The sequence below is a fragment of the Rhynchophorus ferrugineus genome, unplaced genomic scaffold (assembly GCF_030347505.1).
Source record: "Rhynchophorus ferrugineus isolate W39M unplaced genomic scaffold, kcgeb_rfMv2 rfM4, whole genome shotgun sequence".
Classification (NCBI taxonomy): Eukaryota; Metazoa; Arthropoda; class Insecta; order Coleoptera; family Curculionidae; genus Rhynchophorus; species Rhynchophorus ferrugineus.
This window is the reverse complement of record NW_027472583.1, coordinates 12,688,697-12,704,742: the sequence shown is the minus strand read 5'-3', so window position 1 is coordinate 12,704,742 and position 16,046 is coordinate 12,688,697. Positions and strand designations below refer to the sequence as shown.

The following is a 16,046-nucleotide window of genomic DNA, read 5'->3' as shown; positions in this document are numbered from 1 at the left end:
CACAATAACAATAACCACCTGCAGTGTAGCCACCAGATGTTTTGTCAAGCCTGATTACAATATTATGTCGGTCAAACCTGGTCCTATAATTAGAAACCTAGGGTTTGCGAAGGAAATTATCCAACTTTTGCTTTGAGATGTCACGTTTTGTCAAGTGTGATCACGATATTATGGCGGTCAAGTCTGATCAATCTGAAGTGGCATCTGATCCTATGCTACTTTCAACATTTTTGCCAAATCGTTATTCTGATGAAGAAATTCTTGTACTTTTGCACTGTTGGCCGGAATTGTTGATCTGCATGGTGTGTGGTAACAGCTCTCCTAGTAAGTGATATATTTTCTCCTTGTACCTACATTTGTCCAGTGTTTGTAATTGTTCTAATAAAATTTTTAATGTTACCAAAAGAGTTTTTTGTATAACATATTTAAGTGGACATGAAATTGTCCTTTATAACATGCGTTACATCAAACGACGTCACTTGGAAACAACTCTAATATTTAGGAATGTCGGCCAAGATGTGATTAGAGTCATTTCCCATCCTAGAAGGTAATGAGTGTAATGAATCTGGCAATGGTACCAACTTTACTTTTCCACCGTCACAACATAACCCCGTAGATTAATCCATTACAATATTAACAAACAATTATCATTTTCTGATGTATTCTAAGTCTATCCGCTTAATTTCCAGTCACTCTCGAATGCAATTGTGACATACCAATACAACTATTACCATTTTCTGTATTTCGCTGGTCATTACTGTGGTTAACACATAAGGTAGCTCGTCGCACACTTCATTGACTTTGACGACCCAAGTCGGATCATTGTTAATAATAAAAGTAAAAAAGTTCTCGCACACTAAATTTGTGACTAAATAATAACAAATATAAGACATATTTACAAAGTATGATTTATCTGCATAAACAGCCACTAAATATTTCAGCTCTATTCGTAATTAGAATACGATTCTAAATTATCGCACAAAACTGTTGTTCTTACTATTTTTCTCTCAATGATTCCTTATTTTTTTGATCATTTAAACCTCCCCTGGACTTCCGCAAATATTTTGAAAGCAAAATTATCCAAATCGGCCTAGCCGTTCTCGAATTTACGCGAGACTAATGAACATCAATTCATTTTTATGTATTTTTATCATTATGGTCTTACTCTCTACTATTTTAAGAGAACTAGACTTCAGGTCATCGAAAACAGTTGCACAGCCATAGAAGTGTTACCAGTATGTAAATGTTAGACGCTATGTGCTAATTAAGTTATGAAAATAAGTTAACCAATATCTTTTTCTATTTTCCTTGGATTCTGCATTTTATTTAACGAAAATAGTTCTTCCAGCGTATTATACTGAATGCTAAAATTTATCCATAAGCATTAGCAACGAAATGTTTATACGATTTGATCAAAGAAACTCACTGAGACTCTCGCCTGATGAACCACACTAAAATTAAGCAACAGGTAATCGCTTTTTTTTATTGAACAGTCGCGTGTTACAGATAAAAGTCTGACGTTTCGAGAGGGAAGCATCCACTAAAACGGGGGTCCGGATGAACAAATTGATATTATTTCCTATTGCCTTAATGGAAAATGCTTCTAGTCACGAAAAGGATTCCCCGTCGTTTTTTTGTCTCTTTCTTCCACAGGCTGACATGACAAAATAAGCCGGGTTCTGGACAAGAAGAATGTTAATCCGCTGTTAATTGTTTTCAACAAATCATTAATAAGTTTGTGGGATTGGGAATTAATTTAACTCTACACTGTTATCAGATATGATGGTAGGGTTTTTATTAATAGTGTCATAAAATATGTGTTTACTAATAATATTATTTAATTCTAATTCTAATATTATTTATATAATCATTTAAACCATCTTGGTTTAGATTGTTTAATTATTATTTTGCAATTCATTATCATCTTCAAGTCTATAAATGTAGTTTCTAGGCAAGTTCAGCAAATTTTGATTGACAGACTGTCATATAATTAATCTCTTCGTCCATTGTTTCTGTCTTGTTTTATTCGTTTTCGAGTTGATCTTTGTATTTCGTTGGATTTTTGTTGAAAGCTATTATCAGTTTCTGGTTATGATAACTAGTTACTTGCCACTTATATGGCAAATTGCTGCTTAATATTCTTCTTACTCTTCCACTATTACTCATTTTGATTTAACACAGCTAGGTGTCATGGTCATTCGCTTTCCTTCATGTTGTTCAAATCACAGTTCATTTTATAATTCATACTATTATGCTTCGTAGGGAATATATATTTTGAATCTCTCCACAACTTTCATATTTTCAAGAGCTTTTTTGTAGTTTCCCTCACTAGTTCATGTACCTTTTCCTTCAAACTCTACATTAATTGCTTTAATTACTTTATCTCGTAGTATTGTTTCCTCGACTTTGAATTTGTATCACCAAATTTTTTAACAAGAAAGCAATAAGACCACTAGTAACTAAACAATGATTATGATTATAACTAATTATAACTATTATAACCATGATAATAACTAATTAGGGTAGGAAAAAATAATAATTATTATAATAAGTATAAATAGAGACATAATTGTTCTATAAATATATATATTTTATACTATACATATTATATTTTGTTTCCATATATTTCTGTTTTAGCATTTCATATTCTATATTGTAATATACTAGCTTGTGTATTAACAATATTATAATTTTAAATATCTCTTTAAAAGTGTAAACACATTAGCATATTTACATTAAGATCTAGTTACGTATATATATTTTAGATAATGTACATACCGTACATCAATACATTAGTATCACTCTGTGGGTATGCAGTAAGGTTGGTAGTCGTTTATTTTAAGAGTAACGATTTTTTCTTTTGATATAGACTTTTCAAAGTTCTTGTAATTTTCTTCACATAGATATATTATAAATGTATTGGCATATGTTATAATTATTTAAAGTACTACATCGCTTATTTCGAAATAAGAGAAGATCAGTACTTTTAATACCTATAATATTTTGTTTCTACTGTAGCTTTTAATTTCCCTTTTAATTGTGATTTTACCAATTAGCTCAATGTTAATTCCTCATTTGTTGGCGAGTTGTTATTTCCTACATACATGGGATATAAGACAATGCAGAAGGCAATGAACGAAAGAAGGCATATTAAAGATGAGATATCTGCAAGGGTGAGATCGAAGAGTGGAATAAATAAGTAAAGATTTTTACTTAAAGATGTACCAACAAGTTTGTCTTTTAATAAGCCTGGTGTATTTATCTTTTTGTAATATATATTTTAAGTGAGAAATATAGATAAAATATAAAGAGTATAAGAATATAATTTGCATAGATGGGACAAATTAGTTTAAAATTAGTTTAATTATTTACTGCATAGACCAAAGTTTTGAAAAATCAATAGTTAATTTATTGATTATAAATACATTCCGTTAACATCCATTTCTAATTGTAAAAATGAATTACCTAATTGGGTTCGTTATCGTTTTAATATATATGCGAAAGTCTAATATCGAATTCAAAATTATGTCACTCTTATATTCTCTATTACAAACACGTATTACCTCATTTATTATTCCATATTTATTTTTATAACTTGAAAATAAAGAAATATCGGAAAGTTGTGTAAATAATTCTACTTAATTTTAGTAATTTAAACTTGGTAATATTATGTTTATTATTAAAATTTATTTAAATGCCGTTTAAAAAAAAGCTAGTGGGGGTTAGTTCTTGAGATAGTTAGTGACAAGAAGCTTCACTAACATATCATTTTTGAATTATTCTCTCTACTCTGTTATAACAGGTCAATTCAAAAGTCTCCGACCTACAATAGTAAAACACATTTTTTGGCAAAATTAGTTATTTTATTCAACATAATTCCCTTCAAAGGTGATACACTGTTTTAGCGAATCTACAACTATTCCATACCATTTTTGTACTACGATTTGTCCTTTGCTTTAAATTAGGCCTCATTCTCGGAGACCACCTCTTCATTCGATGAAAATTTCTTCCCTGCGAGCATTCTTTTAAGATCTGAGAATAGGAAATAGTCGCTGGTGGCCAGATCTGGAGAATACGGTGGATGAGGAAGCAATCCGAAGGCATGGCAATAAGGCCGTTTTTTCGATTTCGTCCTTCAAACGATCCAATAACGCTATGTAATAGTCGCTCTTGATGGTCCTCCCTTTTTCAAGGTAGTCAATGGAAATTATTCCATGCGCATCCCAAAATACAGACGCCATAACTTTGCCAGCCGACTGTTGCATTTTGCTACGTTTTGGAGCGGGTTCATCGTGTTCAGTCCAGTCGGATAACTGTCAAAAACTCGGGTTTATTACGCTTGATCATCTTCAACGGTCATTCAAAATCATTTTGTAGATTTTTTAAATGTTTTCGTCGGTAACAACCTCTTTTGGGTGTCCACTGCATCCACCGTCTTCGGTGCTTATTTCACTACGTCTAAACTTAGCATACCAATCCTTGATGGTTGATTTTCCTGGGGCAGTGTCCGGAAACTCGGCGTCAAGCCAACTGTATTTTTTTCCCTTTAAAAAGCAATATTTTATCAACACGCGAAATTCCTTTGTATCCATTTGTTTCACAATAACAAAAGTTGTTTTACTCAAATTCTATAATTCACAAACTAATGATCCGACAGTTGTCAAATTTATACACGCATCTTTTGAGGGTTAGGCCTAACTAAAAAACGTATGGATTTAATTCTAGTAGCGCCATCTATATGTCCGGTCGGGGCTATTCAATTCACCTGTTAAGAGGAACATGATTAATTTAACTGCTTATGGTCCTATTTTGACCACAGTGGGATCACTAGTTATTCAAAATAACTAATCGAAACTGACCAAACACTACATATTTGATGAATCGACCATCGAATAACGGGTCCGTACTATAATTAACACATCGAAATAACAAACAATCCCAAATTACAGCGCGTCTTAACCGAACACAGTTCTAACACAATTTCCCCCCCATCTCCTCCCGTCGTAAATAATTCGTCGTCGAAAACAAACTCACCTTCATATCCACTCGGCGAAACTTGAAAACTCCCTCTGAAACCGTCGGCGGGGACGAAGGGACGGCGGAGGGCAGCGAGGGAAAGGGGGATGGAAGGCGCGCGGACTCCTTCATCGCAGGACCGTTGGTTCTTCCACCGTTCTAGGCGTGCATGCATTATGCAAGGCGCCGCTGCCTGCTTGTCATCAATTAATAAAGGCCGTATCAAGACGCCTGCATAATTGAGGCGGCGCTTTGCGACCTCTTCGGCGGGCTTCCTTCCCGTCTTAAGATTGTGGCGGCGAAGTTAACTAAGCGATTTTCAGGTGTTTAATGTTAATGAGGCAAACGAGCGTCCGTAAATAATACAGTATTTGTTGTTGATGAGTCGTGTTTTTCGAATATTCGTCGGGTTTAATTATTTGGAGTAGGTACGGATGGAGAACTGTTATTCGCTTGACGAATATAAAAGAAGGGTCTGTTTTTAAAGTAATATTTTTTTAAAATATTATTAGCCGGCTTGGTGGCGCAGTGGTAAAGGCGAAGGGACAGTCCTCCTGCTGTTGCGATGCCTGAATACTGCTGGGGCATGGTCGTAAATTTATGCTTGTGGTTGTTTAAAATTTGTGAATTTTCTAGGCAAGAGTGTAAAATCCGACAAGGAAAATGATCCCAGTCACGCCAGTAACCAGGCTGTGTAAGACCGGATGTCTTCTGGGATGATTTCTAAAGTTGTCCGTGGTTCGGAGCCCACGTTAAACTTTAGGCCCAGTCCAGATAAACCCAGAGTTGGTAAAAGGATACTTTAAAATATATATTAAAAAAAAACTATTACTCATCTTATTTTATTCTTTTTCAAAATAAAATTAGGCCGACGTCTTCCCGTGTTTAATATTTATTATGCAAATTGAATAAATATGTAAAAATATAAATTTCGTTTTCACCTCAGAGCGATATTTCTCCTTCTCTGTTTATCCTAGTTGAAAAAAGATACAATGTTCTATGATGCATCGAAATTGCTCTAGACTGCATGACACTAAGGATAATAATTATAAGTTATAATCTGCTAAACAATGTGAACCGAAAGTCTAAGTTAATACGGTAATATTGAGATGATGTTGACGCCATAAATTTTGATTGAAGTGCATTGAATTCACGTTTGACTTTTTAAAATATTTTAGAGTATCTTTCTTAGCAACAAGGGTTTACTTCAGTAACATATCAATTTAAAATTATTCCCTCTACTCTGTTATAACAGGTAAATTGAAAAGTCCCCAGACTACCATAGAAAAAGAATTTTTTTGCCAAAATTAGTTTTTTTTTATTCAACATAATTCCCTTCAAGGGTAAATATAGCGACCCTCCAACTTTTCGATACCATTTTTGTAGAACTATTTGTCTTTTGGCTTCGCTACCACTTTGCACTGGGCTTTCTGATACCAAAATATTCGTGAATAATATGATGTACACGTTCGGTCGATATCTTTAGAGTGTCTGCTATTCATTCAATTTCAATTTACGGTCATTAAAAATCATTTTGTGGATTTTTTAAATGTTTTCTTCGGTAACAACCTCTTTTGGGCGTCCACTGCATTCACCGTCTTCGGTGCTTATTTCACTACGTCTAAACTTAGCATACCGATCCTTGATGGTTGATTTTCCTGGGGCAGCGTCCGGAAACTCGGCATCAAGCCAAATCTTTGCTTCAACTGTATTTTTTTCTCTTCAAAAAGCTATATTTTATTAATACGCGAAATTCCTTTTTATCCATTTGTTTCACAATAAAAAAGTTGTTTCACTAAAAATGTTATAATTTACAAAGTAATGATCCGACAGCTGTTAAATTTATACACCCATCTTTTGGGGGTTGGGGCTTACCTAAATACAAATGGATTTAATTCTAGTAGCGTCATCTATGTGTGAAGCCGGGGACTTTTCAATTGACCTGTTATAAAGATTTTCCTTCCAGGCATTTTCATTCAAATATTCAGAAACTTTACAACATTAAACGCTATAATTTCCCAAAATCATTGATATTGATATTTACATTATGCATGTATTCTAGTCTAAAAATAAGAAAAAATCGATTTTTATATTCTCTTTATGAATATGCCTTTAAGAGGATTTTTAAATTTTAATTATTTTCTAGTTATTATTTTCGAGTTATAGCTATTTTAAGTCACGAAACATCTAAACTGGCTGGTAACTAATCTGAAACTTTAGGGAGCCTACTATTCTAACAATTAGTTCCTTAGAATTCATTAGAATTAATTTTTTTCCATTTTGAAAGCATAAATCTTTTACAATATGCCTTTAAGGGGATATTTCAAAATTTAAATTATTTTTGGAGATATAACTGATTTAGTGACGAGGCATCTAAACCGCGGCTAATAGTAAATCTAATATTTTTTAAAAAAGTAAAGCGTGTAAAAAACGGTAGGAAAAATTAATGTTTTTTTTTCAGGCAGTCGTAAATTTCACCAGAAAAAAAAGTTGATTTGATTTATTTGTTAACTTTGCATGACAGTAACAATTTTGGATTCAGATTACCAGGTAGGTGGCAGTCGCAGTTCACTTTTTTTTCTTTTGTACATATTTAAATATTTAAACAAAAAACATCTAAAATGCATTCCTGTATACAAGAACATGGCACAATATAGAGCGCTTTTTATAACTGCAATACAAATTAAGATCGAGACCATTTTATCTTAATTTGAAATAATGTGCATTTACGTATCCTTTTAGGTTTATTTTTAATGGAGAAAGAATAGAGCAATGGAGCTTTCAACATGTAAACTACACCGTTCAATGTATTTTTGTTCAATGTACTTTGGTCTTTGGTGTACTTCTTGATGGACATTAACATTCCAATTAAAAAATAAAAAATACATCCCTCAAAATTAATTCACACTTCACTTGTCTAATAAATCGTGATGTACGCTATCAAAAAAAGCAACGGCGCGAAATTTACATTCTCATATAATTCGGTTGTTTTAAAACGAACTCTAAACGCTCTAATATGCAGATGTTACTCGACTGAGTAAAACCCTTAAGGTTATTTACCTCGAATATAAAGCAATATTATAAGGAGACGGCAGCAGCATGAGTTTCTGGCCTCGGGAGGCATGTTTTCTACTTTAAGCGTTTTATACTGCCACTTACAACGGCGCTTAATATTGCGCCTGATAACTGACAAACTTCCAACAATACATTGAGGAAACTTTTAATATATTCTATGTATCTCTTGAATTACGGCGTACTGGCGTAAATACATAGTTTGAAAGTTCTTTTTTTTTTCGGTCGCCGCGTTTTTATCTAAAACGTTGTCCTTGGATAAGACAAGATTTATTATATCGACATTTCTAATCGTATTGCGAACTGACTATTCAATCTTAGGTACAAGGATATACTTTAGATTAAACCAGACCTATATTTTATTTGGATAATATAGAATTTAATATATTATTTATTGTCTTGTTAGATATTTACACTGTTACCTAAAGACCTTTGAAATTACAGTCACAAATACACACAAAAGTGCATCTATACGCTGAGAGACTATCGCAGCAATAGGACGATCATCCTGTTGCATTAACTATTGTGGCTACCAAGGCCACCAATGACCTAAATAATTTTTGTGATACCAGTTATACGCGAGAAATATCGAAAATGTTAATGCAAAAATAACAGCAATTTTTACTACACTATATTTTGCTTAACTTAGATCACATACTTAGGTTACTTCTTGTGAAAAGTGTCTCAACATTTATACATCTGAACCTGTCGCCATTTGTCTCAAAAGTTATTGGCAAACCGAAAGAAAAACTATTTTCAAACTGGAATAATTATTAATAGAAATGGAAAACTATAGAGCGAAAATCATATTTTTATTTAATGGTTTTGGTTTTTAATTTTTTTTATGAAAGATTTTCTTGAAAATTTTGTTTCCTAATAAGTTGCGTAGTTTTAATAATACTTATTCAACGAAGTCATACTAAAGAGCGTTTTAAAGTGTCTAAATATAAAGGTAAGGTGTAGTAATAAGCGAAAAAATTATGGTCAACGCAATCTCAAAGTTTAAAGCCCATATTGACGCCAGCGAAGGTAAAAAGTGAAAAGCGTTGTCTTCCATCACGACATAGCCGACCCACACACGTCTTTAATTACTTAGCAGAAATTAACAGAGGTTTTGCTAAATCCACCGTATAGCCCAGATATTGCCTCTTCCGACTACCATTTGTTGTAGTCTCTGTAATATTTTCTCAACAGCATAGAGCTTTTCAATGAAGCCCGTAAATTGCTTCAGGTTTTCGACCGACTTGATAATGGAAGAATAATGGTTTGTTAAATAGAAAGGAGCAGAACTTAGTATGCGGCTCAAAAATGATTGATTCGATGACAATACGAATTAACACTCCGTAATAAATTGTTTATGCAAACAAATCTGGAAGCCAATATAGACCAAGTTTATGTAATTATAGGGTTGGACAAAGAAATCCAATATTAATATTTTAGGGTAAATGATGTGGCTCGGTGAATGGAGGTAAAACGAAATAAAACAGTGGTGTTTACATTATGTGACTGTTATTTATTGGCTATATATGATATGATTGGCTATATATATATATATATATATATATATATATATATATATAGATGGCAGCGGTGTTACCTGGAGATGAGCCTTGGGCAGTCGATGGTGGCACGTCTAAACCAAACGTCTAAACGATGGTTGAGCACTGAATGAATGGAAATGCCTTTCAATAACATCCCAGATAAACGTCACGGGGTTGCCAGTTATTCGTTAATCATTCGTTATCAATATTATCCTCCACCAAGTTTTTTGGAGGAATAGTTTTTTCAACAAGCAATATGTTTGTAATATTGATTTTACTGCAATAACTCTGCGGTAACTTTAACGCGTACTGAAAATCATGTTTGCAAGGTACAGTTGACAGAAGAACTAATACCTAATGACTATGCACAGCCAGGATAATTTATACTGATGATGACTAATGATTTTTTTGACAAAATCGTACCAGCGTCTATCTAATAGAGAGTCTAGTTATAAGCCAAGGGTTATGGATTTTATAATGTCAGATGCCTAAAGGAATATTCTTCTTAGTGTGTTTAGAATAAAGACTTAATATTCACTCTAAATCTTATCAATGATTCTTGATATATTGTTTATAAAGGAGGTAGATCAAAGGGAAAAATTAATACAATCAAATTGGTAATCACATAAATATCTTAAGGAAACATACAATAAACGGGATATAAAATATAAAGATACATAAAGTATATCAAGTAACCATTAAAATCGTGAAATCAGTGGATTAAAAACATTTAAAATAATAGGACTAAATCAGAATTTTCACCAAACGAAAACATCATTTTAATGTCAATTTTTATTTCTTATTATACGAATTAGTGTATAACGGGATAAATTAACCTCTGCTACATTAACGATTTTCTTTTGTTCGATCCGGACACTATATTAGCGGGACTCCCGCCTACTACTAATAATTACTGCGGAATTATCGACATTTTTAGAATCCCTTACTAGACAAAAAATCTAAATGACCCATTGGAAAAACTTATTCGGGGGCCAGATCAGCAAAGCCAAAGAAGATTTATTGACGTGGGGTGTTGCCTCGTTTCCCCTCTTTCGACTTTGTTCTCTCGATTATCCCGTTAAAGTTCATGCACTCGGGATGCATCTTCATCAATATTACCACCACTTTTTACTGATGTAATAAATATTCCCGTGTTTAATTGTAAAAATAAATAAAATGGCGAAGGCACCGTGCCTTCGCCATTCCCCCGCCAAATAAACAAACCGACCGACCAACACAAAAAAAAAAACAGAAAATCCATCGAGAAAATCTACCGGGCGCCCATTTAATCGTTACGCTCAACTTTTATATCGGCTGATCAATTATTGGCGAGGCATTCAGCATTTTGCGGTTTGCGCTTGCAAATTGAAAGCCGAATTTATAAATTATTTTTTGAAATAGGGTCAAATAAACGATACCATTCCCGGTCGTATCAACAGTTTTTGTTGGAAATGCGCAAAATAAAAACAAATCGTCACTGATGCTGGGGTAAAAACGATGGCGGTGGAATGGGTGGACGTGGACAACGAGGCACATTTCAATGGAGATGAAATTTTCGGAAAATTATAACTCGACAAATGATTTATATTCAAAAAATTTTTTAACAAAAAACTAATTTTGGAAAGTTGTTGATTTATTTGCTATTAATATTTCTTTTAAACAAATATAAAAAAAAAATTGTAATTAACTTTTTATTATCTTTGGCTGAGTTAAATTTTGTTTAGCTGATCAATTTATGGCTCATCTAATATGAAATAATGTCAGTGAGATAGAATCAAACAGTACCTTGAATCAACATAATGTTAGTTTGGTTTGGTATATATATAATATTTTCAGTACAATTACTATAACCTAATGCAACTTTCAATAGTTTATAATATACGACACTTGCTCTCACCTGAAACAAAGCATGGTGATTTTTGATTTGGATTTGATCATACAGTTGACGGAGATGTTTCGGCAGGTGATAACCATGACATTTTTCGCTTGGGATTTTCGAAATAAATCCATTTTTCACCCCCCATTATTATTCGATGCAGCAATGACTTCCTTTCATACAATTGAGGCAGAAATTCACCGACCATTTTCGGATTTTCTAAATGCCTGTCTTCGGATCTTTCAAATTACTTGCAATCGCTCATAAATTGCGACTCAATTCAAATTAAATTTTTCTGCCAATTCTTTTTTAGGTTGCGTTGGGTCTTCATTCAAAAACAAATAAAACATTTTCGGTCTACCAGGGCGTTCTTTATCTTGAAATCAGCACCATTTTTGTTGTCAGTTGTCGTAAACACGTTTCACATGCTCTTCTGATTGAAGATGGCTCACCAGCAGTCTCAGGTCTCTATCTGCAGGCGATGATTTCCACCTGCTCTCTTTTTTAGCCTAAATTAAGCCTTTCAGTCACTAAACTCGATATTTCCGAAAAGTTATAAATCTATAACGCTGCTATTTTGACGGAACGTAGCTTATGCAGTTTGAGGTTATCAGTATAATAAAAATACAACAATGCATAATTATAACAAGTAAAATATGTTAGAAAAACAGGAAAGTAATTACCAACATTCCGACATTACCAGAAAAGCAGTGATAAATTATCAGTTCAGCAACAATACGTAACAACAATCAATCCCTCCTCTACTATCGGTTGGTTCCTGAAAAAGCATGGTATTTTTCAGACTAATACTGTTATAATTCATTGAAAAGCCAATATTCAGCCGCGTGGAGCAGGCTTTGTTACTAATGGTTCAAAGGTCCATCCAATTGTTGTTTTCTAAAATTCTCATGCTACAATTTGATGTATATCTGCGGACCGACATTTGGTTTTATTTAAATTTTCCCTAATTTTAAAATAAAGCTTGTAACAGCCCTGTAATTTCTGAATAGTAATGTAGTAATATAATTTTCTGATAACTAGTGAACTAAAAAATAAATTTATAGCCAAGATTCATAAAATATATCTTATGACATTTCGCAAATCAATACTGATCACGAGGCAATTAAATAGTATTTAAATATAACACTGACAAATATAGTTATTTATTTATAGATCCGTATTTGTTCCCTATTTGTCACCAAATATCATGTTTTTAACGATTTTTATTACGCAAATAGAGAAAAATGGTCAAATATTTCATAGCCCTTTGTTGGAAAGTTTTAACACAAATATATTGAAACAGAAATTGACGCCTTTATTAATATTAACCCACTAGGCCAACCACTTATATTAACATTTATTCTTCTTGTTACAGATTCTTCTTAAAATTCTTTCTCAAGTGCAATCAGAACTGTTTGAAGAACGCAGGAAATCCAAGAGACATGAGAAGATTTCAGGTAAAAATAACTTTATTTCATAATAATTATTTAATTGACAATTATATAAATTAAATTAATTAATAGTGATAAATAATTACTTGTGTATAATTTTTCTTACTGTATATCAAGATGTTCCTCAGTTTTACTACTGCTAGAGTTTTGATGTTTTCTCATTACTGTTATATCACCTCTCACCACGATCTTGTCATCTCCCAAATCGATCAAAGACGACAAAACCCATTTACCTAAAATAACACAGTAAGTATTTCATCTGGTTCTTCATGTCGTAGTACCTCAGCTACAATAACCCGAAAAACACTAGAAGCAACAAAACTGTGAAAGCAGATGTTGTATCTTTACCTGAGAGTAATTTGCTCAAAGTTGATGCCTCTGAGTGCAATGCTTTAATGTTTACATCATTTTCATTCACCGGAGAACTAAGCTGATCAACGTTAGATGTCGATTCTACAATATATTTTATTAAAAACTAATATATATATATATATATATATATATATATATATATATATATATATATATATATATATATAAACATATTACTAATACCTAAATGTTTATTATCTGCGTCAATAACGTCTTTATGATCACTAGTTAGTAGTATCCTATCAAGATCTCCATTATTTGATGGGTTATGGACTGTAACTGTATTTATTTCTTTCGGATAATTGAATAAAGTTGAGTGATTTTTATTATTATTGGTATTCTTCGAAGATTCGGGTTTAAGTTCAATAGTAGGCTGAGCATTCTGATTTTCTTTTGTTGTCAATGTTTTATTATTGTCATCGTTAATTTTTGATGGGGTATTTGTTGTTGGCGAATTATTAATTAGTGTTGATTCCTTCCAATTCGGAACTTCGCTGTATACACTGTTAATCCTGGCTTTGCCTATTTGGTTCTTTCTTTTTGGTGCCCTATATAGGCGATATTACCAGTTGAGACAAAAATTAGCTATAATGTGTACTTACCTTTTTATCTCATAAACCTGGTCCTCATAGTCATCGTCTCTATTTTGATTCCTTCGGTTTGACGAAAATTCCTCTTCCGCATCTTGATCCTGAACCACCGTGAGAACGTCTCCATCTCTATGCTCGTCAGTATCACTCATCTTTATAACTACTTTTTTCTGGTCACTGTTATCATTTTCAAAATAACTCTTATTCAGTACAGATAGTCTGGACATACAGTAGGATCTGACATTCCTTCGTATGGTATAATCAGGGGACTGTTCAAACATTTCAAAAGGCAGTTGCTTTCTATCCCCATTTTCGAATATCACCGAAATGGTTTTATAATGTCCGTTATCAACAGATGTTTGATTTGTATTAGTTTCATTACAACAATAGCCTAGATACATAGAAGAGCATGCACAAATAGAATGATAGAAGAAATATAATACTTACCCGGGAAATCAAAAGTAAATTCAAATTCTCTCCACGTGTTGATACTTCTTCCATCAACGTTATCTTCTTTCATGTATATATAGTCTTTGAAACAGATGCTGGTGTTTTGATTGATGTTATATATAGTGTGGTATATTTTCTTGGATTTTGACTGAACAATATCATCTATAATGCTCAACAGCATTTCATTAGATAATTTGTTATCCTGTGGGATTTCGGTAATGGCATCTTCAGCAAGAGAAACATGTTCAAGCAACTAAACAAATAATTTGATAATATTGAATCAATATATAGTTTTGATTCCTTACCAAAGAGCAACCCAATAATATGAAAAATTTAATCATAATAAATTAAGTAGTTCTTAATTTAAACAGACGATATAAACAACAGCGATATGGATTTCTTTTATTTATAGCTACTGGTAATCGTTTTTAGTCACGTTTTGCTTGAATTTTGTTGTCATAGATTTCATGTTCTCGGAAAGTTCAAGTTCATTCGATATTTTTCTTAAAATGAGTGCTAATTACATCATATTAATCAGGTATATTAATTTGGTTACATTTTACTTTTATTATGGTAATATATTTTTCTAGAGGATTATTTTATATTTCAGGATTTGAGATCTAAAACAATCATATTTAAAAATCGATAATTTATTAACTTTAAATAACTATTGTATTTTCCATCAAGAACAATTAAATATTACATATGTTTAAAAAACATCAGGATCTTGCATTAACAGTTAATAATATAATGATAATAAATAAAGAAATCAGTATTTTGTTCGACAAGTATTTGTGCTAATTTAAAATCTTGAATTAATTATGATCAAATGCATGAAGAAACGTTTATTATTCATACTGTAATAGTTTTTACAATTAAGACAAGAAAATGCATTAATTATTTTATTCAAATATACTTAAATAGCTGAATTTCATAATTTTTTTTGGTTTAGAAATTTTATCATAACAAAAACACCAAATAGAATGTCAACGGGTTTTTTTCTATAAGGGTGGAATGATATTGATATTCTGATGAATTACTTGGAAAGTTAAATAATTATCTAATTTTCAAAGTCCAATTTTCATCTAAATTGCTTCATAGACACAATTACATTTGTTCAATGACCTGGGTTATGTAAACATATATCTGTGACTTAGAAAATACCACAAGAAAAAAACAAGGAGTTTACAACAAGGAATGTTTAAAATTAAAGCATGTCCCAAAACATTTTAAGGAGGTACAAATAAGTATTCTTAAAATATCTGACGAAGCAGCGGAAGAAACCCCGTATTTCGCTGCTGCCTGCAAATCAAAATTTTTTGAGAAACTGCTATTAAAACGTATTAAACTCCAGAAATCCAGATTGGATTTTAAAATCACCAGTCAATAATCGACCAAATGCACAGACTAGCAGCGATTATTGAAAAAGACATTTGAAGAAAATAATTACTATCCTGCAATATTCCTGGACGTCTCACAAGCTTTTGTAATGTTTAACGACACAGTTATTATTATGCCTAAGGCTGTATAAGAATATTAGTGATAATCAACAAGAAGTACAAATGGATTAGAGACTAAAAATACAGCTTATATGGGATTAATAAAAATGGGATTGCACTAAAACATTAAACTAACTAGCAGTCCAACGCAATAAAAAGTTCTTCGATTAATTATCATT

General features: G+C 32.3%; 1 protein-coding gene across 3 annotated transcripts in view; it reads left to right on the top strand.

The window, feature by feature from the left end:
- kn (EBF transcription factor knot) overlaps nt 1-16,046 on the top strand; it is a 148,975-nt gene that overhangs the window by 105,904 nt on the left and 27,025 nt on the right. For all 3 annotated transcript variants that reach the window (XM_076402513.1, XM_076402515.1, XM_076402514.1), the window contains exon 8: nt 12,881-12,962. In XM_076402513.1, coding sequence (XP_076258628.1) covers nt 12,881-12,962 — 82 coding nt within the window. The remainder of the gene's footprint in view (nt 1-12,880; nt 12,963-16,046) is intronic.